This window comes from Chenopodium album, chromosome 2 (assembly GCF_948465745.1).
Source record: "Chenopodium album chromosome 2, dcCheAlbu1.1, whole genome shotgun sequence".
NCBI classification, from domain to species: Eukaryota; Viridiplantae; Streptophyta; class Magnoliopsida; order Caryophyllales; family Amaranthaceae; genus Chenopodium; species Chenopodium album.
The window spans coordinates 33350327-33376495 of NC_137835.1; the positions used below are offsets into that span (position 1 = coordinate 33350327).

General features: G+C 33.8%; 2 protein-coding genes across 2 annotated transcripts; both read right to left on the minus strand.

The window, feature by feature from the left end:
• Positions 1-1754: 1754 nt before the first annotated feature.
• LOC145585097 (uncharacterized) lies at positions 1755-20467 on the minus strand. Its single transcript, XM_081641837.1, has 14 exons — positions 19839-20467; positions 17199-17325; positions 15596-15815; positions 15413-15513; positions 11203-11324; positions 10690-10781; positions 10417-10522; positions 6049-6203; positions 4634-4755; positions 3633-3772; positions 3089-3186; positions 2717-2982; positions 2240-2621; positions 1755-2147 (listed from the first exon to the last, which is right to left on the minus strand). Exons 1-14 carry the CDS (start codon positions 20175-20177, stop codon positions 2072-2074), a joined length of 2346 nt encoding a protein of 781 aa, XP_081497963.1. The 5' UTR covers positions 20178-20467; the 3' UTR covers positions 1755-2071.
• Positions 20468-21419: 952 nt separating this feature from the next.
• LOC145598074 (uncharacterized) lies at positions 21420-24499 on the minus strand. Its single transcript, XM_081654377.1, has 3 exons — positions 24215-24499; positions 21986-22068; positions 21420-21895 (listed from the first exon to the last, which is right to left on the minus strand). The coding sequence occupies exons 1-3, from the start codon at positions 24303-24305 to the stop codon at positions 21713-21715; spliced, it is 357 nt and encodes a 118-aa protein (XP_081510503.1). The 5' UTR covers positions 24306-24499; the 3' UTR covers positions 21420-21712.
• Positions 24500-26169: the final 1670 nt, after the last annotated feature.

The following is a 26169-nucleotide window of genomic DNA, read 5'->3' on the forward strand; positions in this document are numbered from 1 at the left end:
ACTGTTTGGAGTCTCTAGTTATTTCGGAATAACAGGGTTTTCAGATTAGATTCTTTCTTCCTCAACCAATCCATTAGTTATGGAAGTACTTCAATCACATGCTCTCTTTACATAAGGTGATCCTACTATAGCACCTTTTCACACTCCCCGCCTAACTCCTACCTACATGATTCCAGTGGGATTTTATGCAGCACAACTAGGGAAATTTGCGGCTGTACTTGGCATGATTACAATACAGACAGATGGTTCTTGGTTCGCAGATTCACATAAAGAAGGGATGGGTTGGTGCATAGATAACCAAGATGTGACGAGTTAGAGGATTGTATGCGGCAGTAATTTGGGTTATGCACTTCAACTTACACTTGGCTTTAGCTTGTTTGTATCTCTACGTTGGGCTTCAAACTCAGATATTCAGTCCATCATTATATTTACTGATTCTTATAATCTTGTTACTCTCCTGAGGTGATGGTCAGGGTGACATTAATTACCTTTAGATCATTCAGAAATTAAATTGCTAGGGGATTCTTTTAAACACTACAACATTCATAAGCCAGATAAAAGGCGGGTTTACCAAGCTCACTAGATTGTGGTTGAAGCAGCATAACTTTTAATTTGCTTTTCTATTAATACGTAATTTATTTAAAAAAAAAAAAAAAAAAAAAAAACTTCCTTAAAAAAACAAAAACCAAATAATTCCAATCAAAACCATTTGGTTTCCCTCCAATTTCCTTCACTCAAGTCACTCACAACTATCACAATTCAAAAAAAAAAAATAAATAAATAAAAAATAAATAAATAAATAAAAACTTCTAACACAGAGTATGGAGTATCTTTTCTAGTCCCAATTATGTTCAACTCTACCAAATTCGTTTCCAATAAGGTAAGATTCTATAATCTAAACTCATATACTTCGGACCTACTCACATTTTAATTTCAGTTCATTTCATCTTCTTATTTCTCTCTCATAAAATATTCATTTTAGTTCAATTCAGCTCCAATCAGTTCAGTTCAGCTTCTAAATTCCCTCTCTCATAAAATATTCATTTCACTTCACTTCAATTTAGTTTAGTTCAATTCAACTCCAGTCAATTCAGTTCAGGTCAGCTCAGTTCAATAAATGTGAACAGGCCCGATCAACTCAGTTAAACATTAGTTGCAATTTTGGAATATTTTATATCTCACAAATAATACCCCAAAGTTGCAACAAATATTTAACAGAGGTAGTAATTATATAATTCTTTGTTATAAATATTAAACTCATATATTTTTTGCATTTTTTATGTTCATATACATTTTGTTTATTGTTTTTTTTTTTTTTTTTTTTGGTTAATAGCACCTAAAATTAAGTAACTAAACGGTCTTACTATTCATTAAAACTTAATTAATTTAATTAATTAATTAATATAAAAGAGTTCTTAATACTCTCATATTTTTATTTTATTTTTTTTAAAAAAATCTCATGTAGTGTATTTATAACATTTTTACCTATAATAATCTAAAAATACAAAGAAACGAATCTACAAGGTAATAAAACTATTTATGCGATTTTAAAAAAAAAAAAAAAAAATTCACACAACAAAACCCGCGATCCAATTAAACCAATATAAGCCGTTCCCGCAACAATGTGACCGACCGTGACCACGTTTTTTTTTTTTTCCATGCTTGAGACTTGACCATATTGTGATTTTATATTTAAGAAAAATGCAGTAATCTATGGTGTAATTATAATTCTACACTATTCACATAGTCCGTAATAACCAAGCATAACACAAGTCATAAATGTTAAAAAAAAAATTATGAGTGTTATACCACTTACATAAGTTACAATTATTTCAGTATTGGTCAACCACCAGAATCACAGAAATTCACCTTGTCACACACAGCAAGGCTGCAAAGAATATTTGTAAAGAAAACCATCACGTACGCTTCAGGACATGAATTGTTCATGAAAAGCACCGCGGAAGCGAACAGAAAGCAAATCCAGCTCTTTGTTGCTGTACACAAGGACTCTCCTCCATGTGTGTCGCTTAGATGGTACAAGCAGATAAGACATAGGTCATATTTATAGATCTTAAACGATTTGCAAGCCATCACCATTTATTTCCTTTTTCCGGGATTTCCACACTCTCTGCAATGCATACTGACATCTGCAGATATAGAACAAAAGTAACCAATGAAATTAAAGAGGAAAATATAAGCAGAAGCTTATTTATACAACAATTGAACAAATTCCTCTTACCGCCAGGGAAGATGATCCAGAAACATATAAGGTGAAATGAGTATCTCCTTAAAATTTTGTCGGTCAGCTATGATTGCTCGATATGGTGGCTCTGTTTCTTGAGCTCCCCAACCCTTCAAAAGAGGGAAACTAATTCCCCTTTGTCTTCGAATTAAGTGTATAACAAGGCCTGGAAGATAAAGTTCTGGTGGATCACCAGGTGATCTTCTTACAGATGATGGCACTACTTCCATAAACCGAGATACGGGATCATCATCAGGATTTTCATCAGGGACAATGGTATCAGTTAAATCTTCCAGCAAATCGTTGGCCAAGCACTTGACATTTTCTTTAGCATGAAATTCATCATGCAGGAATGCGTAGTTGCCAAGGTCTGTGTTTGCTGTCATCAGAAGATTAATATGTAAATTCAAACGGAAAGTAAGGGAGAGAGAAAAAGCTGCAAACAAAAAGAATTATCGGGGTGGAAAACATTACCTTCAGGAAAGATTTTAGAATGAGTTCTGTAAACTTTGTCAGTCGTACAGCTTTGAGTAGCATCGCCAGTGATAGCAGCAGCTGGAAGTGGCTTCAATGCCTTCCCATTCTGATACTTGCTCACATAAAGAAACAGCTGTGCCAATTTGGCAATCATAGCTGTATCAGTTGTGCTGCCTTGTGACAATGTAGTTAATGCAGCAGCTCGCAGCCTTAAGATTGAGTTGACAGAAAGAAATGATGAAAATTCACTGTCGTGCACAACGCTGCATGAGAAATAAGAAAACTTAATTCACCTTTCTTTGAAGTAACGATGAATACACAGGAGAAACATTAAGTCATAATATTTCATCCTCACTCTTATCAAACTACCTTGTAATGAAGCTTGAGCATGCATCTGCAATAACTGAGTCAACACAAGGAAGAGGTCCATATGCATACACATGTAAGTTTCGGAATTGGCCATACAGCTGCATTCATTTCAAAAGATCAAGAAATTTAGCAATCAATTTCTCTTAATAAAGATCTAAAATTGAACAGAAATGAGAGAGGCACTGGCTTCAAATAATGTTGTTAAAGAAAAATCCCAGAGAAATGCAAAAAATTATTGAATCATCAGTTTCAATAAACACAATTATAAATAAACAAAGCCACTGCAGAATTACTCATTGGGAAACAGAATACACAGGCAGCCATCAACACTTTCATTGTAATTTAAACATTGGAAATTGATATCACTGTTATTCTTTTTCCTTAATTTGATAGATTTATGGTTCAGACCATAAAACCAAAATTTTATTTAGAGCTGCTTCTAAAAATGAAGCAATACACTAGATGGATTACTACAGACATGGAGAAAACTGTAATATTCTATAGATAAAAGGAAATGCTGACTACTAAAATATTAGTGCGTTACCCTAATACCAAGCAATGCAGCAATAGAACCTCCAAGAGAGTGTCCCACAATTCGAACTGCATAACCATCACACTCACATCCTGCCCCCAGAAGTGATGAAAGATAACCACCAGATTCTATCGCAGAAACTCCACTTGGTCCTTCAACAATTAAATTACTATTAGAGAACACTTTCAAGATTAGGACCAAACTAGAAATTCAAACAAGGTTAAGATATTGTTTCTGAAAGCAGTCATATATCGATCTACAGTGGTCACTGCTTGCAAAACATAAATGGAAATTAGTAAATTCTTGGAAAACTCTGAACCTCAACAAAGATTGTAAAATCCTCAAATTGGAAGTTAACTCGTACAGAAACGCATTAAGAAAAATAATTTGAAGCCACTGCTACGACTAACAAAAGGGGCAAAAGAGAGACAAACAAGTAGTATTCATAACAGCTTATGCCAGGAACGTCTTAAGTTTCCTTGGTCTTTCCTAGTTGCAGGTTATCACTGGTGATCGCCCCTTTTCACTAATTTGGCAGATGGGGTAAAGGGGCAAGAGCTGGCAATTAGAGGAAGTAGGATAGGAGAGAAGATGGAAAGGGGAAAAAAATGTCTGGTACCTAGTTTTCAATTTAATAATTTATCACTAATGATTGCCCCAATAATCAATGGATTAGCTAGCCTCAGGGAATAAAGAACCGTAAATGGAAGGGTGAGAGGAGAATAAATATGAAAGAAGAGAATTAGCCCGAGTCTTTCAAGATTATCACTAGAACTTAACATCTAGGTCTACCATGCAATCCAAGGGTCACGATTTACATAATTCTACATAATATATTAAACAAAGGTTAACAAGCACAAATAACAATTCACTAGGCACAAAGAAAACATGGAGTACAATTATAATTTTAAGAGAATGAGATACATGAAGAAAAAAAAAATATATATATATATATATATGTAAAAGGCAGGCTAAAAAATTCCATCAATCACAGGATGACCTGTATGATTTACCTGAGTAGGCCCCTTCAATATGGTGATAAAGTTCTCTAGCAGCCTCAACTATTCCCGAGTGTCCATGATGTGGAAATGATGAAAGAACAGTTTGGCTCATAGTAGAATCAATATACAAGCCACTGTAAGCAAACAGAAATGCAACTACAGTCAGCAACATAAGTCAATAGCAAAGATCCATTATCATTAGGAGTGATCCAGAAAATCCAGATAGGATGAACATAATATAAATTTGTCTTCAGGAAATCTTATAGTTTCCCTGATATATAGGATCTTTAATATGTAACAGACAACTGTTTTCCATTTTTACATGGTGCACATTGGTGGTCCCAATATTGAGCCTTGGCATCCATATACATACTTTGAGCAAACCTTTTATAGCTAATTATAATGCCCAAAATTTCCCTCCCATCTCATCCTGCTAACCTCGACCACCCAACAAACTACCACTAACAAAATTCAGAGGAACTTCTAGTGGAGAATGAGCCTACTAAAGAGTTTGCAGTAAATGGACACATAATTTATCCATGCTTTCGTTCTTAATCTGAATCCAATGTGGCTGGAACGAAAGATTCAATATGAAAGATTAAGGTGCTTGCTTTATGAATCATCCAAGTGTTCTGTTGTGAGAGAAGTCTCCTTACATATATTCTCGGTTGTAAGATATAGACAAGTCAAGAACTTAGTACTATATTACTTGACTAGAGAATGTTGAAGGACTTAGTATCCTTGAGAGTTTTAAAAATATTTAGAATCTTGAGTCCTAATTTGTAGGCTCAATCAATAATATTCCCCAGAAAAAAAAAAAAAAAAAAAAAAAAAAAAAAAAAAAAAAAAAAACTTTTAATCAGTACTCCATACTTGGTCCCCACTTCACTTCCATTTCTGTAAATTAAGACTATTAAGATTACAACCAAAACTGCAATCTTGAACACTGCTTCTAAGTTCTAACTCCTTAATGAAATTCCTCCTATCAATAACAACAGCAAACAAGTACTCAAAATACTCTCTTTTTCTAAACCCACTTCACTTACATGTTCCAAAATACATAGATATACTCCTCTCCTTCAAGAATAAATTTCTATAACGAATATCTACAGGAGTACAGGGATGACGCTTCTTATTCAATATATCTGTAAATAAACCCTCTTTCTAATCTGTTAATCACATCCATATCAATATATCATAGATAGTCTTCTTCACAAGTACACAACCCTGCACATTCCCGAAAGTCACCTCGCTCAAAAACTTACGTTTCACTCAACAAATTGACTATATAGTCCCTTCAGGAATGTCTCAATATCTGACTATAATCTAAAAGTGTGGGTATTACATAATTGTTTCATGCTTTGTTTTCCTTGTCTAAATCCAATTTTAACTGAAAAAGATGCAATAAGAAGAAACAAGGAACTTGCTTTATTAGTCCATCTAAGTCTTCTGTTGTGAGGGAGGTCTCCCTGCAAAGGCCATCAGTAATAAGATCTTCTGGTGTCTCTGTACCTCGTACTGCTATCACTACAGTCCTTATATCATACAAAACTACAATGAAGTATGCAGCTTGGCACTTTCCCTGTTCAAAATAACAAAAATTGTCACCAACAATAATTAAAATCAAGGACCATAACACATGCATAGGGAAAAAATAAATAAAAGTACAAGGCATGGCAATCATGAGGCAAACCTATTAAAATTACATGATGGTCCATAAGATATATGTGCCAAAATGACAAAGCTGTTTCAATGTAAGGGCATTGACATGGGCTTATAATTCACTAGCTCTTAATAGAAAATATTTTTAAGGGTTCTGCAAGTTCCTTAATCCCGCGACAAAAAATTCCAACTACAGCACCAAATGGGAAGTTCAAACTACAAGATGATTATAGTAAATAAAATAATCAAACCATGTCAAACATTAGGTGTAAGTTGACCATATCTAAAACCAGAGATAAAGACCCCAAGACAAATTACTGCTTGTGACTGCATACCCGTATATCAAATTTATATAGATACTGGCAGCTTAAACATAAAACTCACAGGTACTTCCACCTTCTGTGCAGAACTTTCCGGCCTCACCTCATCATGTTAATCCCCCAGTTTAATTGCATTAACTTGCCAGCATAGACTCTTTAGTGACAATTGTTACAATTCTATGCTCAATCTTACTGATTCCAATACTAAAAAGCCCCACAATTTAGTTAGTGCTTTTAATAAATTCTAGCTAATGTTAAAAAGACTATTCCCCAACAACAACAATAACAAAGCCTTACTTCCGAAATGATTTGGAATCGGCTGACATGAATCGTCATAAGGACTCATACGTAAAAATAGAACAAATAAAGGAAAGTGATAAATGATAGTGGATGAAAAAAATGAGGAAACCATCAGTCTTTGTGAACTGAGGAGAAGGGGAGCTAGAGGAACTGAATGACCTCATTAAGGAAGTGAACGGTCTTAATAGAGGAAGTGAATCTTATGACAAATTTGATTGGAAAGTCCAATGGCAAAAAGAAGGAGATTCATTAGCTCGTTATTTAATACGAATTGGAGGATAAGCTTTATCGTTGAAAGGGAAACCGCCCGGATCACCAGCTAAGGCCCCTAAATGACCACACAGTGATAAAGGAGGTAGGGGGCTTCTTGGGCGGCTGTGAAGCCACCGGAAACAAGCGCATGTAAGATGAAAACCTAAAAGGAGGGTATAAAATATAATTCCAAAAATTTGAAGGAAGAGTAGGGGATTATAATCTCTATATATAAATATAAATATATATACATATATATATATATATATACATATATATATATACATATATATATATATATATACATATATATATATATATAATATATATATATATATATATATATATATATATATATATATATATATATATATATATATATTAAAAAATAATAATAAAAAAAATTAAAAAAACCTTATTAAGAGTTGGACGAAATTATTGATTTATTAAAGGCAAATGCTATAATAACATATTTTATTCTCCTATATTTTCAAGAAAACATAGAATATAACTGATTAATCAATTTATCCAATTACGTAATTACTACTATTCACATCTATACTAATAATTACAATGAAAATGCATTTTCTCAAGAAAAAAAAAAAAAAAACTCAGTTATTGACTTTCAATTCATCTTCTCTGAGAAATATAATCAGCCCCATATGTAATACGTACTGAAACTCACAGTTAAAACTCAATGAAAGAAAGATCTCGTGGGGGCATCAGACCCATACATATGTAACTGAAGCTCACTGATGATAAAACTCCATCAATATATATATATATATATATATATATAAAACAATAGAGCATAACATTTGATCGTGTTTCCCCTTCAATTCAAGGTATACGTATAACTTCTACCAAAAGTCTAATATTTTTTTCTTCTTTTGCATAATTGTACAGTTTCATTTATAATTTGTTACTTTTGCATAAGGATTTTTTTTACTTTTACCACCAAAAAAAATCACAAAATTGTTTTTGACTACCAAAAATTTAAAAAGTTTTATTTTACCACCAAAAAAAAAAATTTAAAAATTATTTTTTTTACCACCTGCCGTCAAAAACCTAACGGAATATTTGAAATTCTTCGATTTTTGTGCCAAACACAAAATATTTAGGGGTTTTGGGGGGCATTTTGGCTCTTTAGATCCAATTTTAGGTTGGAATCGACAAAAAATGATTGGAAATTCTTCTTTTTTCGTGTTTAAAAATACCTCGTTTTGCGTGAAACACGGAAAACGAGGCATTTTCGATCATTTTCTGTCAATTTTGACTTCAAATTGGACCCAAAGGGCCAAAATGCTCCCCTAAACCTATGAACAACATGTTTTGCGCACGAAAATTGAAGAGTTTTTTTTTTTATCCGTTAAATTTAACGGTTTTTTTGACAGTAGATGGTAAAAAACAATTTTTAAAAATTTTTTTGGTGGTAAAATACAATTAAAATTTTTGGTGGTAAAAAACAATTTCGTGATTTTTTTTGTGGTAAAAGTCAAAAAATCCTTTGCATAACCCAATTCAATGAAATCCACATGAAATTGGGATGAAAAGTGATTGTTGGAGGGTAATATATGGAGTTGAAATTGGACGGATTTAGACATTGAATTAACTTCTGCCAAATTGAATAACACTCATATGATATCATGAAATTTGGCCTATATTTTTTGACGAATTTTTTAAGGTTTATCAATTTGGGTTGAAATAATTTTGGGTAGTACTGTAATATATATGATATTGTGATGATTTTTAAGTTTTAGAGTAGATGCTATGGCTTTTGTTTGAAATGTTTGACATGTTTCTAATTAATATGCAGTAAGCTATGTTTTGTTAATAAAAGGCTAATTATTTTCATGTTCATTGCTTGGCTGAATGAATGTGTTTACAGAATTTACAATGCTTGATTTTTATGGGACATGAAGATGTGAAATGGAGAATTTTTAAAATTTGCAGGAGTTTATAACCAGTTTACTATCCTTCTAAAAAAATAAAAATAGTTTAAATGCGTTATTTAATGTAGTGTGATGACAATTTATTCTGTAAATTACACGACATTAAATGAATCAGTTTTTAAATCAATAATAATATTAGATTCCATTAGAATAAGAAAAAGAGCATTAATACTATGAAATTGTTGTTTTTTTATGCATAGCCCTTAGGGCTCTGTATAGCAAAACCCTTTATTAGAAGGTATAAATGTAGCTAAATAGCAGAAGTATATTTAGCTACATTTAAAGTATATTTAAAGTAACCAAATAGGCCAGTATTGTAGCACAAAACAAGATATAATTTACAAGAATAACAGAAAGATTGAAGGATTGTTTTGTTATTCTTGAAAATAAATATTGGCAGCACAACTTGTGATTTTTGAGGGGTTAAGGCCAAAAACAAGTTAGATGTAAATCTCTCATGGTTATACACTGAAAAGACAATGTAATCAAATCAAATAAAAGAAATTAAAAATCAAATTATCCTTTTACAATCTCTAAAGTCTCTGACCAAATGCACACGCTGAAGGAACTATACTATTACAGCAATTAACACTATGTTGTTACAATCACCTTCTTTTTGCCAAATGCACATTCAAATGCTTTTCACTACACTATTACAGCCACTAACACTATATTGTTACAATCACCTATGGCTTATGCATTAAAATGTACTTCCTCCGTTCCAATAATATTGCAACAAGGATGAAATTACGCATCCCAAAGCACATTTCATATGTTAAATATCCATAATTGTATAAGAGTAAAAATTATAAAAAGTTGATATTGTGAAAGTATTTTATGAGACAAATCTAATAAAATCCCACAAGATTATAATTTGTTTAACGTATAAATCATATTATATGGTTAAACAAGGGTGATGAATAATGCAAAAGTCCAGTTGTTGCAATAATATTGGAACAGAGGAAGTATATCTAAAAGTTACGTGAAAAGCATTGAGGACACATAAATAAAATATCTCCTTTAAAAAGAAAAAAAGATCTTAAACAGATCACTTGCAGTATGACCTCATAATTCCTATTCTCAGGCTTTAAAATTTTGCAAAATCAACTTTTCAAGTAATATAGAAAATCCGTACAGAGTTCTATAGACAAATTAGCCATCTATCCAATATGCTTAAAGTCTAAGCCACTCTAGGAATAAATTTAAAGTTGAGGCAACTTGCTAAGAATTCATTCAACCCACATAGACCTCTATGAAATTTTTCCCATCAGCAAAAAAGGTATGAATTGACATAATATGTAGAACTAACCTGATTTACACGACCACATCGAAGAGACTCTAGGGGCAAGTTAACATAATTAAGAAAGGCTGCCGCATGGCCTCTACACCAATTATCCCCTTCTAGCACAGGCCGCCTAATCTTGAAAAAGGAACTAAGGATTAATGAAATTACATCAAGGCAAAGTCGCACAGATTTCAAAAAAAAAAAAAAAAAAAAAAAAAAGCAAAATATGAGATCAAACATCATACTGAAGCAAATAAAGAACAATTTAATCAAGTAAGGTACCCGGTAGACTAAGACCTGTTACGACTCCATGCTGTAAAAACTCCTTGCCTGCGTAGCCAAGCACAGGGAAATAAAATGGGATTTCTTCCAACATCTAGCAATGGACCCTGCAAAGAAAAACAACAAAACTTAAAATCATCAAGATAAAGATAGGAAACTACAATCTCTGATTAACATTTATCAAGCATTGACTATATGCACGTACATTAAAGACAAAGAAAGTGCCTAAAAAGGTGGAGGAAGATAAATAACGTAAGCGATAGAGTTTGTAACAAAAAATTGAGTGTGTAAGAATTATGTGGATAAAGATAAGAGTGAATGAAAATGGGTAAATGTTGTGGCCTTAAAAGGGGTCAAATGAAAAATGGATACGCCAAAAAGCAACATGTGAAGAACATTTAGAAACTGACCAAAATGGCAGATGTTAACATCATTGAGGAATGGAGGTAGTATTATATAACAAGGAATTTTCATCATAAAATAGTCATGTTAACAGTAGAAATTGTAAACAAAATTATCATCGCATACCGTGTAAGCAGCTTCAGCAAAGGGGTGAAATGATGTTGCCTCCTGAATTTCATCATCAGGAGCATCAACAGAATTTGCATCTAATTGAGGATACTCATTATGCATCTGCAATAGAGCCAGACCTGCAATGTACATAACTTACAGCATCAGGAAAAGTGTTGAAACAAACAAAGAAAAGCACCTTGTGACGATAAGTGTTCGCAGAAAAGTAGTGGACTATGGTTCTAAAACTAACATATTCAACACTTGACTTACCCAGAAAAGATTACATTACATAGAGATGTAAATCAAGACTACCAAATCCAGTTCAGAAGTTCCAAAACATAGTGAGCAATGTGCAAGGGTGAGAGTGGGTAAATGGTGCGTTTCCAAGCCACTGGAAGGGCTGGTGCACATGGTTGTTGAAATTGCGATTCATATCTTAGAACACTAGAATTCTACAATCCCAAAATATGTTATTAATAGTAAATCTTAATTCAAAGAAGCATCTCGAAATGGTAGGATCTTAGAATACTATCAAGACTAACATGTGAAGTGTTGCGTATTTAATATGATTCTACAGTTTAAGAATCTGTTCCTACAATAACAGCTTGAAATGATAAAATCATTCTTACATGTTATCGTTTACTAATTAGTTTCAGGAGGTACATATGATTGTATATGTTTATAAAAAAATAAATATATAAATACATATATAAAAAATAAAAGAAAATTAAAACATCTTCAAATATGAATAATTATTAGTATATTGGGATTAAAAACAGCCCTATCAATCCCAAGTAGAATCCCAATTCTAATAACTTTGGTTGTTAGAACTAAACAAAATACACAGAAGCCTATTTTCAAAATAAATTTAGAGAACTGCAATTTTTTTTTTCCCATAATTAATTCAACTTTGAAGTACAGTTTATACTCTTTATAGGGACTTAACATACTTTTCATTGTCACAATGGGATCCACACTATTTCAACTGAGCCCAATGACGTGTCTAATTTATAATATATACTTCCTCCATTTCACAAGATCAGAACACTTGAGATAGGCACACTATTAAATGCAAGAAGAGCAAGAGGGCAAAAAGCTAAAAGTAAATTGTAAATTTTAAAACCAATAGATATGACACAAGAGAAAAAGATTGGGCCAAGTATGAATAAATAGGTGTAGAAGATGTAAAAGTTGTAAAAAAAAAATTATAAATAATAATAATAAATGTGTTGCAATTATTTTGAAACATCCCAAATAGACAAGGGTTGCAATATTAATGAAACAAAGGAAGAATATACTTAACCCCAGTTCTTAACTATTCATTTACATATATAGCTCTCCGAAGCAATAATAATCTCTTTTAGTGAGAATTGGACATCTATAAGTTTATAGATATTTGGAGGATTTTCCATTGTTTTGTACTACCAGAAATTGCCAAGAGAGATTGTGTAGAAAGAATCTTGGTTTGACTATTGCTACATCAGGTCACCTTTGGCTCGTTACATGTGCGCCCAATCGGTGCTATGTTAGAATAGGCCAACTCATAGTTCTAAATTCTTCAACGCACTAGTTTTGCAACAAATGATGTTTTTCTAGACACCGAATTGTGTCTCCCCAAAAACTAAACCTAGTGATAAATACCTTTTATGTCATTGATATTGAGCAAGGTGAAATGTTAAAGAGTATCGTGAATCCCTCTGTTTTCTCAAATGTTTTAATAAAATTAATTCATTTCTGTTTTCGGAAATCATTCATTTCGTATCCTATTAATGAAAAATGTCTAATCCAGTTTGTTTGGTCCATAATATGGGTCCAATAATTGTGCGGTTGGATGGGTCTTGAAAAGACTTTTCCCACGATATATTATAAGCACAGTTCCGTGAATAATGAGGAAGTTATGGCTCAAATATTAAATTGGATATTAAACGAGTATTATAGGTGACCCAATGATCAAATGGAGGGTCCATTTAATCATCATTCCTAAAGTCATTAGGAATTACTTTAATTTCTAGAATAATCTAGAAGGTTATTTTAAGTTCTAAAGAGATTAGGATTAATAATTATATTTTAAGAAAAGAAAAAGAATTTTAGTTGGAATAAAACAAGTGTTTTAAAGGATTTCATCTGATTTTAAAAGATAAAGTACGGACTCTAATTATCGAATAATATTCGAAAAAGGATTCCATACGGATAAAAATTGTCTAGCCGCATCATCGTGCCGCGATGGAGCCATCGTGTTGCGATGGTCCTGTCGCGCCGCGATGGATGCAGTTTTAATCTCATTTGAATTCGATTTTCCCTGATCGTTTCCGGATGTTTTTCTCTATAAATAGCGGGGATTTTGCCAGTTTTTAATCATCAACCATCACCATCTTTCTCTTCTCTCTTTAAGCAAAGTTTATTCTCTCTCTCTTAATTTTCTAAACCTTGCCTTTTCAAAACACCATTCGACCATCACGAGACTTAGACACACCTAATCAAGCTCGAAGTTGTCTTCGCTCTCAACGTAAAAGGTTGATAATATATAAGGGTTTGGTCCCAAATCTCTATCACAATTATTTAAATTAATTATTTGATTTTATATTTTATTGAAGTTTACTAACATGTGTATTATGCTAATAGAAACAGCTACGAGGCATCAAAGTAAGTTATTAGGTTATTTCCTTCTTGTAGAAAGCATGCTTAGATTCTATTAATTTCTAGTACCATGTTAGGATGTTTTTAATGCTTGCTAGCATCATGTTTAGGTTACTTCCTATTTCTTCTATCATGTTAGAATTATGTTAGGCTTAAAGCTTTGATCTTTATTGTTTAGTGACATGATAGGATTTGTTATTAATCATGTTAGTATCATGCCTAGGGTCTTGCTAATATATTTCTATGCTTTACTGAGATTATTGAGAAGATGATGATGATTGTGGTACGGATACGCAAAACGCTACTTGTGGTGAATCCGGTACGATTAGGTACGAAATAGTAAATTAATAAAAAAAAAAAATATAGGTGATTTTTATTAATAGATTTTATATTAGAAATTAAAATAAATACAAGTATATAACAACTCCTCAATAAAATATGTATTTAGGTGAGTGGATTGCTAAAAAATTAGAGTATATAAAATAAAAGGCCCAAGTTGCTCATTAAAAAAAGGCACAGTGGTTAGAGGTTTAAGCCCATTCACTAATTGAAACAAAACCCTAGCCGCCATCCTAGTAAAATGTTACTGCTATGTAAGAGAGAAAAAAAATTCAGAAAATTTCAGAAATTAAATAAGCAAATGCACGTGAAAGAAGGAAGAGAGAGAATATTGCACTGCAAATGTGAGGAAACAGCCCATTAGAAGTTGTAGAGGAAGAACAACCGTCTTTGATCAGCCACAACTAGGAGTCTCCACCTTCAGCATTCTGGTTCGCGACCACCAGCGACACAGATCGCGTTTGTTCCGCATACCGGTTCGCCCGAATCATTTCGCGATTCGTGGCACCGTACCGCATTTCTTGTAACGTTGGTCTATAATTATAATTCCACAAGGTTAAGACATTTCTAGGATGCTCCATTTCTTTACAGATTTTGTGGAAGATGTGTTCTGGAAGGTGTGGAAACCTCCATAATCTCACTACATCAATTTTCCTCGTGGAGGTCATGACGATGCCACCAGGAAGTCTAATGCAGTTTTTATAAGTCAACCTTATGCATACATCAAATCAAGTCTTGCGATCGTGTGAAAAGGATAGGAAACGACTTTAGGAGAAATGTAATTTCCCTAAACAAGTGTATGAGGTGATAAATTCATGGGATCATTCGGTTTTGTGTGGAAAAATTACATCTAGGTAACCGTAGACTCCATCTCCAAAAAGGTTAAAGGCCATCACGACCCTCATGACGCTCATGTAGTGAGTAAATTTTTCCAGAAATTATTAATCGGGTCGGCATTTCTTAGAAAACCGGTTTAAGGCAATGTAATATGGAGTATATCATTGACTACGGTTTGAAATCACCCAAAAATGATTACACTTTATTTTAAATCCTTGCGACATCTAAATCACTTTGGCAACTTCCCAACAACACAAGCTCCAGTAACCCTATTTGTACCAAACAATGACACCATACCATGTACCAAAGCTCTAAATATATAAATAAAATAAAATGATAAGGAGGATGAATTTCTTCAACACAAATAGCTCATAATAGGAAGTTTGTACAAAGAAAAAAAAAAACCACAAACCTGCCAAGAATTCTAAGTGTCCTGTGCCAGAGGCACGATATGTGACAAGATCACCTAACATTTGTGCCACTGAGTTTACTTCATCCTCCTCCATGTTTTTCCTGAAAAAAAATTCAATCAAAAAGTTTAAACTTATTATCATAATCTAAAATTAAATGGAAAGCCAACTGCAAAGTGGCTTACAAGTATTTAACACGGCCCAGACAGCATAAAGCCTCGCGAATACCGTGGTCAAACACCTCCTGATAATGAGCTTTCCATGCGGTATCTTGCATGTCATAAAACGATCTCCATCGTAGGACATCAGAGCTGGCAAAACACTGCAGCATTGCTATGAAGCATGCCATTATCAGAAATACAATCAACAGATGCTTCCTCCACCATCCATCACTTGAAAGTGAGACTGCATTACAGGCATATCCAAGGTAAGGCCTAGTCCGAACACTCTGAAGTACAAAGAAAGGAGGAAATGCCAATACAAGAAATGACAAATAGGAAAATGAGAAGCTGCAGCTTACAAAGCTGCTTATATATGACAGCACTATAAGTACCTCCAAAGTGACAAAAGAAAGATATCAAAGACCCAATTAAAGAAATATCACTCATCTGGAAAAACTAGTACAGAATAACAGGAGCCAGTAACAAGAAAAAACAAGAAATTAATCATAACCCAACCAATGTTTTACAATTGTCCTCTCTGATACTGGATAAACTGCAATTGAATATGAGAACATATGTTTATTGGAAGTCACATGTCAATCAGTACATTGAGCATAATCCTTTGATCCTTTCAACTCTAGTTTTGATATCCTGACGTCCTATGGGCATGGCAAGAATTCCCTAGTAACATGCACATCAAAAACAACAGATTGCCTAATTTGAGCACAAAAAGGTTTACCATCACATAAACATTCTCCATTGAGCTAGTACACGAGACAATTCAGAAAGATAAAACAATTATTGATTTATTGCTTTCGGTTTTGCATTTCTACATATTTCATTGTCTCAAAACTGATTAACAGTTTCCCACTATTTTTCAAAATTTCAATTACCTGATTTGTATTACAATGCAAACATATTTATCAACAACCTTCTCCTCCTCAGTCTCTTACTTTTTTCTTAAACTTTGTGGCATTGCACATTTTGTCAATTTTACTTTATCCAGTTAGAGCATGTGACAAGAAATTTTTATATTAAGCAGTTAATACCGCAGTCAGAAATAGGAGCCTAAGAGGTTTCTTGCCAACAATGTCTCATAAATGTGAGTAATATTAGCCTATCAGATACAGTTTCAAAATACCCCTGCCGTCCCAAAACCTGTCCCTTTATCTACCTTTATAAATACCTGACATTCCTTTTATACCCGAAAATCTTTCACTGTCTTCATAAAAGATAAATGCACAAGAGTTTGCCCAGCCTCGTCATCTTGTTCAGCAAATTACATCTTGAAATCGCTAAATTTCATGTTTTTGTAGGAGTTTTAATCTTGCCTAAATAAAAAAAAATTGCTTGAAGAAGAGTCTTGTTGAGAAATTACAAATCCTTCCCTATTATTGCTCTTGCTAAATTTCACCATGTTCAGATTAACTTTGACAAGAATCACAGCTAATTTCTATATGCCATCACTGTAGTCTGAAAATTTACTTTTCCATAGTCTAGAACTCTAGACTTCTTAAAATCACCAAAGTTATGATCTTTTAATAAAAAGAAAGCTAAACAAACCTGAATTTGAAGTGAGTAAATAAAAGGTGTATTTATTAAATAATTATAGAACATAACATCTTACCTAAAGCACAGTCATTTGATGATATATTACTACCCACCACAAACATGATGTACATTGCTAGTAAAAATTGCACCATGGTAACAACTGTTGCAAACCTCGTCCACCAAAGCCAGCTTTTGTATCTTAACTGTAAAACATATGATAGCAACATAAATTTTGTGTCAAGGTATGTAATAGCTAAACATAATAACTGTACAAGACATAAACTATACCAATTCCATAAATATACATTCAAAATCTAGAACGCAAAGAATATGCTGTCGCAAAGAACTGTGTGTCACATTTGCTACCTGTTTAATTTTTTATTTTTATTTTGCTACAATCCAAATCCCTAAAATATTTATTTCACTACCAAATGACTTACGCCGTTACTATTTCCGTTAGTTGGGTTTAGCCACCGTTCAACCACCTTGTAGCCACCCCTCCCCTCAACTGCCACCCCTCCCCCGGCCGACGCCGACGCGAACCCACCCCCCTCCCTTTCCCCCACCCCTACGCAGCCAGCCCCCCATCCCTTCCTCGTTCTTGCTCCCCCAACCCCCACCCCGAACCAAAACCACCCCCTTTCCCTTCCCCCCCCCCCCCCCACACCGAAATCGACCCCCCTCCCCTTCCCCTTCCCCCCATCGAAATCGACCCCCTCCCCCTCCCCTTAGGTCGGGCAGCAAGAACGGGGAAAGGGAAGGGAGGTTGGTTGCGGTGGGGGAAAGTGAGGGGGGTGGGTTTGCTCTAGGCGCCGGCGGGGGGGGGGGGGGGGGGGGGGGGGGGGGAGGAAGGGTAGCAGTGACGTGGAGGGGTGGCTGGGTTACTTTTTTTAAAATTTTAAATTTTTTTTTTTTAATAAACTTAACGGATTCCGTTTTTTTTTTAATAAACTTAACGGAACCTTAAGGGATTCCGTTAAGTGGTAGTGAAATTTTAATTATTTGATTTTAGGTGGTAGCAAAATAAAATAAAAAATTTAACGGGTAGCAAATGTAACACAAGGTACTTTCACTAGTAGTAAATGTCAATTTTTCCTAAGTTTTAACCCAACAAAAAAAAAAAAAAAAAAAAAAAAAAAAAAAAAAAGTCAAAAATAACCTCTTTATGAGTGCCTAATAATTTTATTGTCAGCTCACATGTCATGACTGGATAATCAACTAGTTTATCAATATCCAAGAAGATTCAAAGTAGCTCATCACAGAGTAATGCAAAATGCAAAATATTAGCACCTTAATTTCAATTCATTCTAACAAGCTCCACAGCTTCACAATCACCCTAAGTGAGTTTTTTTTCCTTTATTTCCTTTGTAGGAAGCAGGTAAGATTATTAGGGTAGACAAGTGTCTTGAGGGGCAGGGGAAATAATAATATAAATAAATAAAACTTTGCTTCACAATCACCCTAAGTAAATCAAGAATTTCATAATAAATGCATGAGTTTTACCAATTACTCATGTTAATCATATAACACAATCATCGAAACATAAATGTTGTTAATTAAACGAAACAAAAGGTACTTGCATAAAGTCTCATAAATGGCTAAAGCAATAGACACAAATGACATATGCAGCCGTTCAGCCCAAGCCATTAGTCCTCCTCTTTTCCTTAAAATTGTTTTAATGGTAAATATCCAAAATCGATTCATCCAAAGAAATGTTTGAGAAAAGCTACAGTATAATTATATTGCCTAACAGATTCCATAGTGGCATCCAATTCTAAAATTGTATTAGCATTAAGAAAAACAAGAGAACTTTTCTACATGTATATGAAGTGCGCGAAGAAGAATTTGATAGGTGACAGATCCCACATCAAACAGACGGGCAAAGACCTAAGTTTACTTTATAATTTTCTAAGAGCTACTCGGCATATCTTTCTCTTAAAGCTCTTTTGAGGCATTTTATACCAGCCATAAAGCACTGATACAGTAATACCATGAACTAACTCCCTATAACAAAACATTTGTCACATCGTACTCCTAAAAGCATCATCGCTAAAGCTACACTCTAGGTAGTCAATGCTCTATCTAAGTTGTACTTCATCCCATCCTCTTTAACTCAAAGAAATCATTCAAAAGTTACATACACTTAAATATGAATAATTCTCTTCAGCACCACAATTGTATCCACAAATACTATCCCACAAACACCGTGCACACTTGCATAGTTACATAGCCACAATGGTGAAAATGTTTACGCTTTCCGAAAATTGACATGGGCAAAGAAGTCACAAACATTCCACAACATCCCATATCATCTTAACAACCAAAATATCAAACAATTTATTTTCCTTGACAAAACTGAAACAATAATAATATAAAACAGCTTAACTCACTACTATCAAACCCACTAATTCAGTCCTCAAAACATAATCACAAGACAAGTCCTGTGGCGGATCTTGACCGAAGATATGAGAGAGGCTGCGATTTGAATCTTTTGCCTCTCGCTTTAAACTAGTGACTATAAGTAAAATAAGGTTATTTAAATTTATTAACTAATTAATTACAATTATTTACCAGGGCCGAGCCCAAATGGCCCCGGTGGAAAGTCTACCCCTAGACATGACATCCACATTACCAATACACAAACTAAACAACAACAATCAAGAAAACAAAAACCCCAAATAAAATCTTCAAAGGCGATAACAAATTCGCAACATACCCGTCTTTGAACACGAGAAAGATTATCAGAAACAACCGAAGCATCCGGAGAAGAACCCAGAACAGCAATGGCAGCAGCTTGCTGTTCAATTGCGCAGCGTATCATAGCCATAACACGAACCCCAGCAGCAGACATGACCAAGAAAAAGGGGAGCAACTGGCTCCGACTGCAAGACTGGCTATGCCCACAAAAGAAGAGTGACCCACCAATGGCAATCACAGCAACATTGCTGATACCCAATATTATGCTCGTCCATCTCAGATTTTTCACCAATTTCTTTGATGATGTACTCATTTTTGCCCGATTTCTCTCTCCTACCCTTTTAAGGCGTTTTCTCATTGCGTGAAATCGTACAAGATTTGATGGTACATTGATGGGAAATGATGGATATCGATCATTGTTGGATTTTCCTCTTACCCCACGCAAACGAAGAACAATTGTTCAATTTTCTGGTTTCCTGTATTTCTAGTTTCTGTTTCTACGAAAAATATATCCTGACTCCCTGAGCACGGTGCACCTTCGTGTACAATGTAAATTGGTAAAATTCAATTGATAAATTATCTTTCACCAAAATTATTATGTTATTTCCACTTTTTTTTTTTTAAACTAATTTTGATCTGGGTTAGTTTCTTTTACCAATGGATCCGGTAAGTCTATAAGTCAAAAGATTCGATCATTTTAAAATAGGTCTAGATCAATGGAGTCGCATCCATTCACCATTTGCGATTTTCATTATTTAGGTAATTTATCTTCATAAGAAAATTTTGTAGGTCGGAAAACATTGTCAATTACTTCAACAAATAATTGATTCAAATTGGTTAAACTAACAAAATGATTAGTTCACTAGGTTACAACATGTGCGATGCACGGTTTATATAAAGTCTATTTTTAATTTGTACATTTTAAAAATAAATCTCTATTATACATGAATATGAATAAGAATTACGTATATTTGGTAATTTTAAAATTTTTTATTTTATAATCAAAATTATGATATTGTATATGTCCAACGTTGTCTAATACATAGTTCAATGTAGGAGGTCATTTATTAGTGTGCTATTTAAAATTGTTTCAATTTCCTACTGTAAATTGATAGGTTTTAATTGTAATGTAGAAACTGGACAATGGTGATGTCAGCAACTTTTGTTTTACTAATAGTTAATAGATTACAATTGTTGTAGTTATGTGTTAGATTATTTTCAAAATTAGCATACTAGGATTTCAAATTATTATTATTTATCTTGGTAGCTTATAAGTACTTAATATTCCTCGGTGTTCCTGCAATGAATCACCTCTACAGTTCCAAACTGTTGCATAAGCATTATCAAGGTACGATGTGCACGAGCGTAGATCTCAAAAACAGCTTGCCTATTCAACTTTTAAAGGAGAGTAGGAAGTTTACCTTCCTACATAAACTCAAGATGGTTGTGGTAGTTTCCTAATGGGCAATTAGTTAGTAATAAAAATCTAATATTTCCCTCGTGAGGCGAGATTTCTAACACTTTCCCTCTTTTTCATACCTTAATATAAACAAATAAAAAAAGTAATAAAATTCTAATGGAAGTTTAACAAGCTATAATGAAGTCAAATAGATAGCCTAATAAGAGTCGCCAAAATTTTATATTCTCTAAAAAGGCTCATCCCTATTTTTCTACTAACACATACATGAACTTGAACCTAAGAAGACTAGTAGGAGAGTAAAAACGAAGCTTACAAATGGTAAACACTTACCACATCTGGGGCTCCATCCTACTCCTTGCACACAAACTGGCTGCAATAAAAGTAGGAGTGGGCCCCACGTAATACATACGAAATAATACACGTCTATATAGCTATAGGATATGGTCCATATCTCATGACTCCTGGCACAATAATCACCTATGGCAAATACATTTGTAACGATATGCACTGTTCAAAGGGTCATTGCCATCAACAGGAATCTGTTCAGCCCGGCACCTGTATTTGCATCCTTTGCATTCATTATAGGTACATGTTGGTGCCGTCGATCCTATTAACATAGCCTTTGGCTTTTGGTCTTTGGATTTATCATGATCTCCCTATTGTCCACATGGTGATGTATTAATGAAAGAAGCAAAGCATAGAGATAAGATATAACGAATTGAAGAACACAAACCGAGTCTTTTTACCTGGAACTGTAATTTCCTAGCAGATAGATGTAATCTCGATGCTACTGTTTGACTCTCACTTGACGTTGAATGCAAGGCAATTACTGCACAGTTAATTGAGGATTTAGCAATTCACTCCAATTATGATAAGCAAGCAGATAGACAAGCAAAGGAAAACTAACATTGCAAACCAATGCTCTTTTTTTTCAAAAAACTAACAAAGAAATATGAAGGAGTGTGTATAAGAAAGCCTCACAACAGCAAGATAAGCAATGCAAGTAGAAATTCTAGATTGCCACCCTCTAGGAGAGATCCAAGTCACCCAACAAAGACCATATATGTACTTCACACTAGATTAAATACAAATGCATAAAAAAAATTCTTTTAACTATACAGCAAAAACAAAGACTTGGAATCTTTATCATTTCAAAATTAAAACCAATGCATCACAATATAATCAGCCCTGAACCTGTCCTCCAATATAGGAGAGATGGAGTTTTTAAAACTTTAAGTTTGTATTCACTTTAAAAACATTACATAGGAGGGTTACATTTATTTACAAGAGTTTTAGCTTATAGATAAGTAGCATTTACAAGTTAACATTAGAGTTGATAAGTCAGCAGTATAAGAAACAATGCTCAAAGCTCTAACTGCATCATACGATACATGATAAATGCAAGTATAAGAAAAATTATACAATAAGAACTCTAATCCAATGATAGACAACTATAACTAACACTATGTTTGGATAGAAAATATTAAGGGAAAGGAGGGAGGGAAGTATAAAGAAGGGGGAGGGAAGTATAAAGAAGGGGGAGGGAAGAAAGGGTAGGGAGAGAGTGAACTTCTGTTTTCTTTCCAAATCTTTCCAATATTGTAGGATTTGGTTTAAATAATGAGAAGGAAAATGTATCATTCCAATTCCCTCCCCTTCCCTCCTTCCATATGCTATCCAAATACGGGATGATAGCAATTAGTAATAATGTTTGCATGATATTATATGGGCTTACAGTGCTCCTAGCTACAATCACCAACAATTGCTAAACAGTCACATAACAACAGAATCATGCTTGATATAACTATAAAGGTAATTGAACCAAAGATTTTTAAAACCTAATGGATGCACACAATTGTTTTATTTGGGGAAAAAAGTTATTTTAAATCCTTGATTTTTTTTTCATGGACTGTTTCCTTGCCTGTAGTGTACCATTTGTAATGAATAAAAAACTATAACTTTTAAAAATTTCCTTTTATTAGCTCTTCAGGTCATCATGCTAAGACATAAACAGAGTGATGGTTACATACTTTTAACATTGTGATAAGCCGGATAACTATGGAATACCTAAATATGGTCTTTAAAATGCCTGTTTTACGACTAAGGGCCAACTGGATCGAACTCTTTGGTATTTAAAAGGTAAGACACCGACCACCTTACCTCTGTCGGAGGAGGAACTTTTAGCAATTTTAGTCATTAAGAAAGATAATATCCAAAGTTTTGTTAACTACGTACCTTTAGCAATTCGACAAAAAGATGGGTGCATATGAAATTGAAATTGGGAACTGAAAACTAAAAAAGACTGGTAAAGACTGTACTTTGAGAAAAGCATACGCATAATTCCGAGTAAATGCCAATAAAACTAACTATATCCATACAGTATTCATAAGATGGTATTAACAACTAGATTAAGACATGATTACATACAAAATTAGTAAATTACAAAAGATTCTTTAATTATTTCAGCAAATCTATTATTGCTGTCTACTCGGCACACCTTGCTAACTGAAAGAACAATAAAGTCTTAATGGTCTAATTTTTTCTCGGTTGAAGCTTGGTTGGAAAATTAGATTTAAGAAAAAATAGAAAAAGGTATAGCCTTGAATCCTTGAGGTACAGTATTGTTGAGAGAAAGAGGTACAAAGTATAGAAGTTGCAACTTCCCTAAAATGTGCAGCTATTTGCATTATTAAAAACGAGTCAAAAACTTTGGAAAGAATTAGAAATCCTTTTACTGAAAATCAAACCAAAGACAGACAATTTCCAAGAGAATCATACACCAAATCAGTTTAATAGAGTAAACCACATTATTGAGAAACTCATTGATAAATGGGTGAAACAAAGAAGTCATAAAAACAATAATAGCAGAAGCAGAACAAAACTTCTCTGACTTCAATGAACAAAGAAAACAAAAAAATGCAGCATTACACATCGTTAAAACACACTGCATACAGAAACAAAGTAAAAATTTTGACCTGAATCAAAGAGGAGTGACGCAATCAAAACCGTCATGAAGACTGAAACCACGACGTTAGCTTGTTCACCCCCGAGCACTGTTGCTGCCATATTTTCACACGCTAACTTAAACTAATCTAATCCTCTAGACAAAGGATGATTATGGCGGAGGATGAGCAAAAGAGGATGCACATATAAAAAGATAACAACGATAAATCGTGGGTGAATAATGACCATTGATCCCATAGCTATAGCAAATGCTGATAATAATAATAGATAAACAAAACAACGAAACACGAATACATACATACGAGGTCCCCCCGGTCCTCCCCGGAAACTGACAAAGGTGGGGGTCTCTCTCCATTCATACTACCAACTAGCAAGTGAAACTCATCATCTATGTAACTAAATTTGAGCTCAATGAACACGCGTTATTCTGATTAATGCATAATTACAAAAATTCAGACAGCATCTTCAGTCTTGTTAATTATTTTGGACCCCAGTTTTTCCCTGTCATTCGGATCCAAAATTTTGCAGCAAATTTGGGGCCCATGAATGTGCGATTGATTATTCTGGAAGTTCATTCAAAGTTCAACGGTAATTCATTCATTCTGACACGTTGTACTGCCGTTTTCTTCATAATTGAGCTGATTAAACTTCAATTATAGGATTTCAAAGCGAAAACCCTAAATTTAAAATCACAAATTTACACCTTATAAATTAAAATATATCTGAATGTAATTATAACAAATTAGACTGTAAATGTGGAAGATTTGAGCAAAGTAAACTTCAAGGAAGGGATTTCAAACATAAACCCTAAATTAAAATTTACAAATTCGATAATGCCTTAAAAAATTGGAAACAATGGGATGCAATTTTAACAAATTCGGCGATAATATTCGAGATTTGAATTGGAACTATGTAGAAACTGTAAATTTAGAATGTGATTGAATTGGAAGCAAAATTGAAGAAGAAAGACCTAGAAATTTACCTTGGTGCAGTCGAGTTTAGCGGTGAATTTCGAGTTCGATGAGGCCAAAATGATCATCGATTCTGATAGCGGACAAGAGCTAGCGGGGGAGGCTACATGTTAGAATGTTTGAATTTTTCAATCTCAAATTCTCAATTGTTTATTATAGAAATAAATAAATACGAAATAAAAATAATAAGGTATTGTTTGGTTGACATAAAAATACTGAGTACTCTGTAAATTCTTAATGGAAATTCATTTTATGGGAAGATTTTTTGGTTGTTCACTAATGGCTGATACACATGCAACTGTTTGCCTCATCCCCATATAAAGAGCCTAGGTTGCTCTTGATAAATTTTTTTGTAGTTTTTTGTTTATCTCAATGGCATTTATGTTAATATGTTCAAAATTGTTATGCCACATAAGAACATCCAAAAGCTTGTACTATTGACGGAGTTTAAAACGAATCACCCAACCTAGATCTTCTTCTTCCTCTTGCTAATTGTTATGGGTCATTTTGTACGACTATTGACTGACATTGACAACCAAGACTAAAATACACAAGACAAAGTCAAGATAGTTATGGGTGCTCCCTAAAGTCATGGAGATAATATCTACCACTAAGAACAAGTCAATGAAGCCAGTGCATGTATGTGTACTCAGCTGTCTACATCCATTAGAAGACCAAGCAAAGAAATTAACCGCCGCTACAACTTTTATGGAGGACACCCCTCACTACTCTCCAACAACCTATCCAAAGCCTTATAAATAGAAAAGTCTTCCTTCCCTAAACTCTATACATATCCCCACATAACTAACCCTCTATACAATTACATACGAATGATTATCTAAGCCTAAGCCTCCCCACTCCACCTATTGCTTATACGGAAATATTCTCATGAGCTTAGTCCACATATATACTCCATTACAAAAGCCATACCAGCCATGTAGCCTTATTACTCCTATGCTATGATACCTATTCTTATTAACCAATAATCCATTTGC

Excerpts from the sequence above, each read along its gene's own strand:
- LOC145585097 (XM_081641837.1), bottom strand. The coding sequence starts at position 20,177 with ATGAGAAAACGCCTTAAAAGGGTAGGAGAGAGAAATCGGGCAAAAATG. Across the intron at positions 11,325-15,412 it reads ACACTTAGAATTCTTGGCAG|GTCTGGCTCTATTGCAGATG; the intron begins GTTTGTGGTTTT and ends TGTACATTGCAG. Across the intron at positions 3,187-3,632 it reads CTGCATTGCTTGGTATTAGG|CTGTATGGCCAATTCCGAAA; the intron begins GTAACGCACTAA and ends AAATGAATGCAG.
- LOC145598074 (XM_081654377.1), bottom strand. The coding sequence starts at position 24,305 with ATGGCAGCAACAGTGCTCGGGGGTGAACAAGCTAACGTCGTGGTTTCA. Across the intron at positions 22,069-24,214 it reads GTCACTCCTCTTTGATTCAG|TAATTGCCTTGCATTCAACG; the intron begins GTCAAAATTTTT and ends TTAACTGTGCAG. Across the intron at positions 21,896-21,985 it reads CTAGGAAATTACAGTTCCAG|GGAGATCATGATAAATCCAA; the intron begins GTAAAAAGACTC and ends TGTGGACAATAG.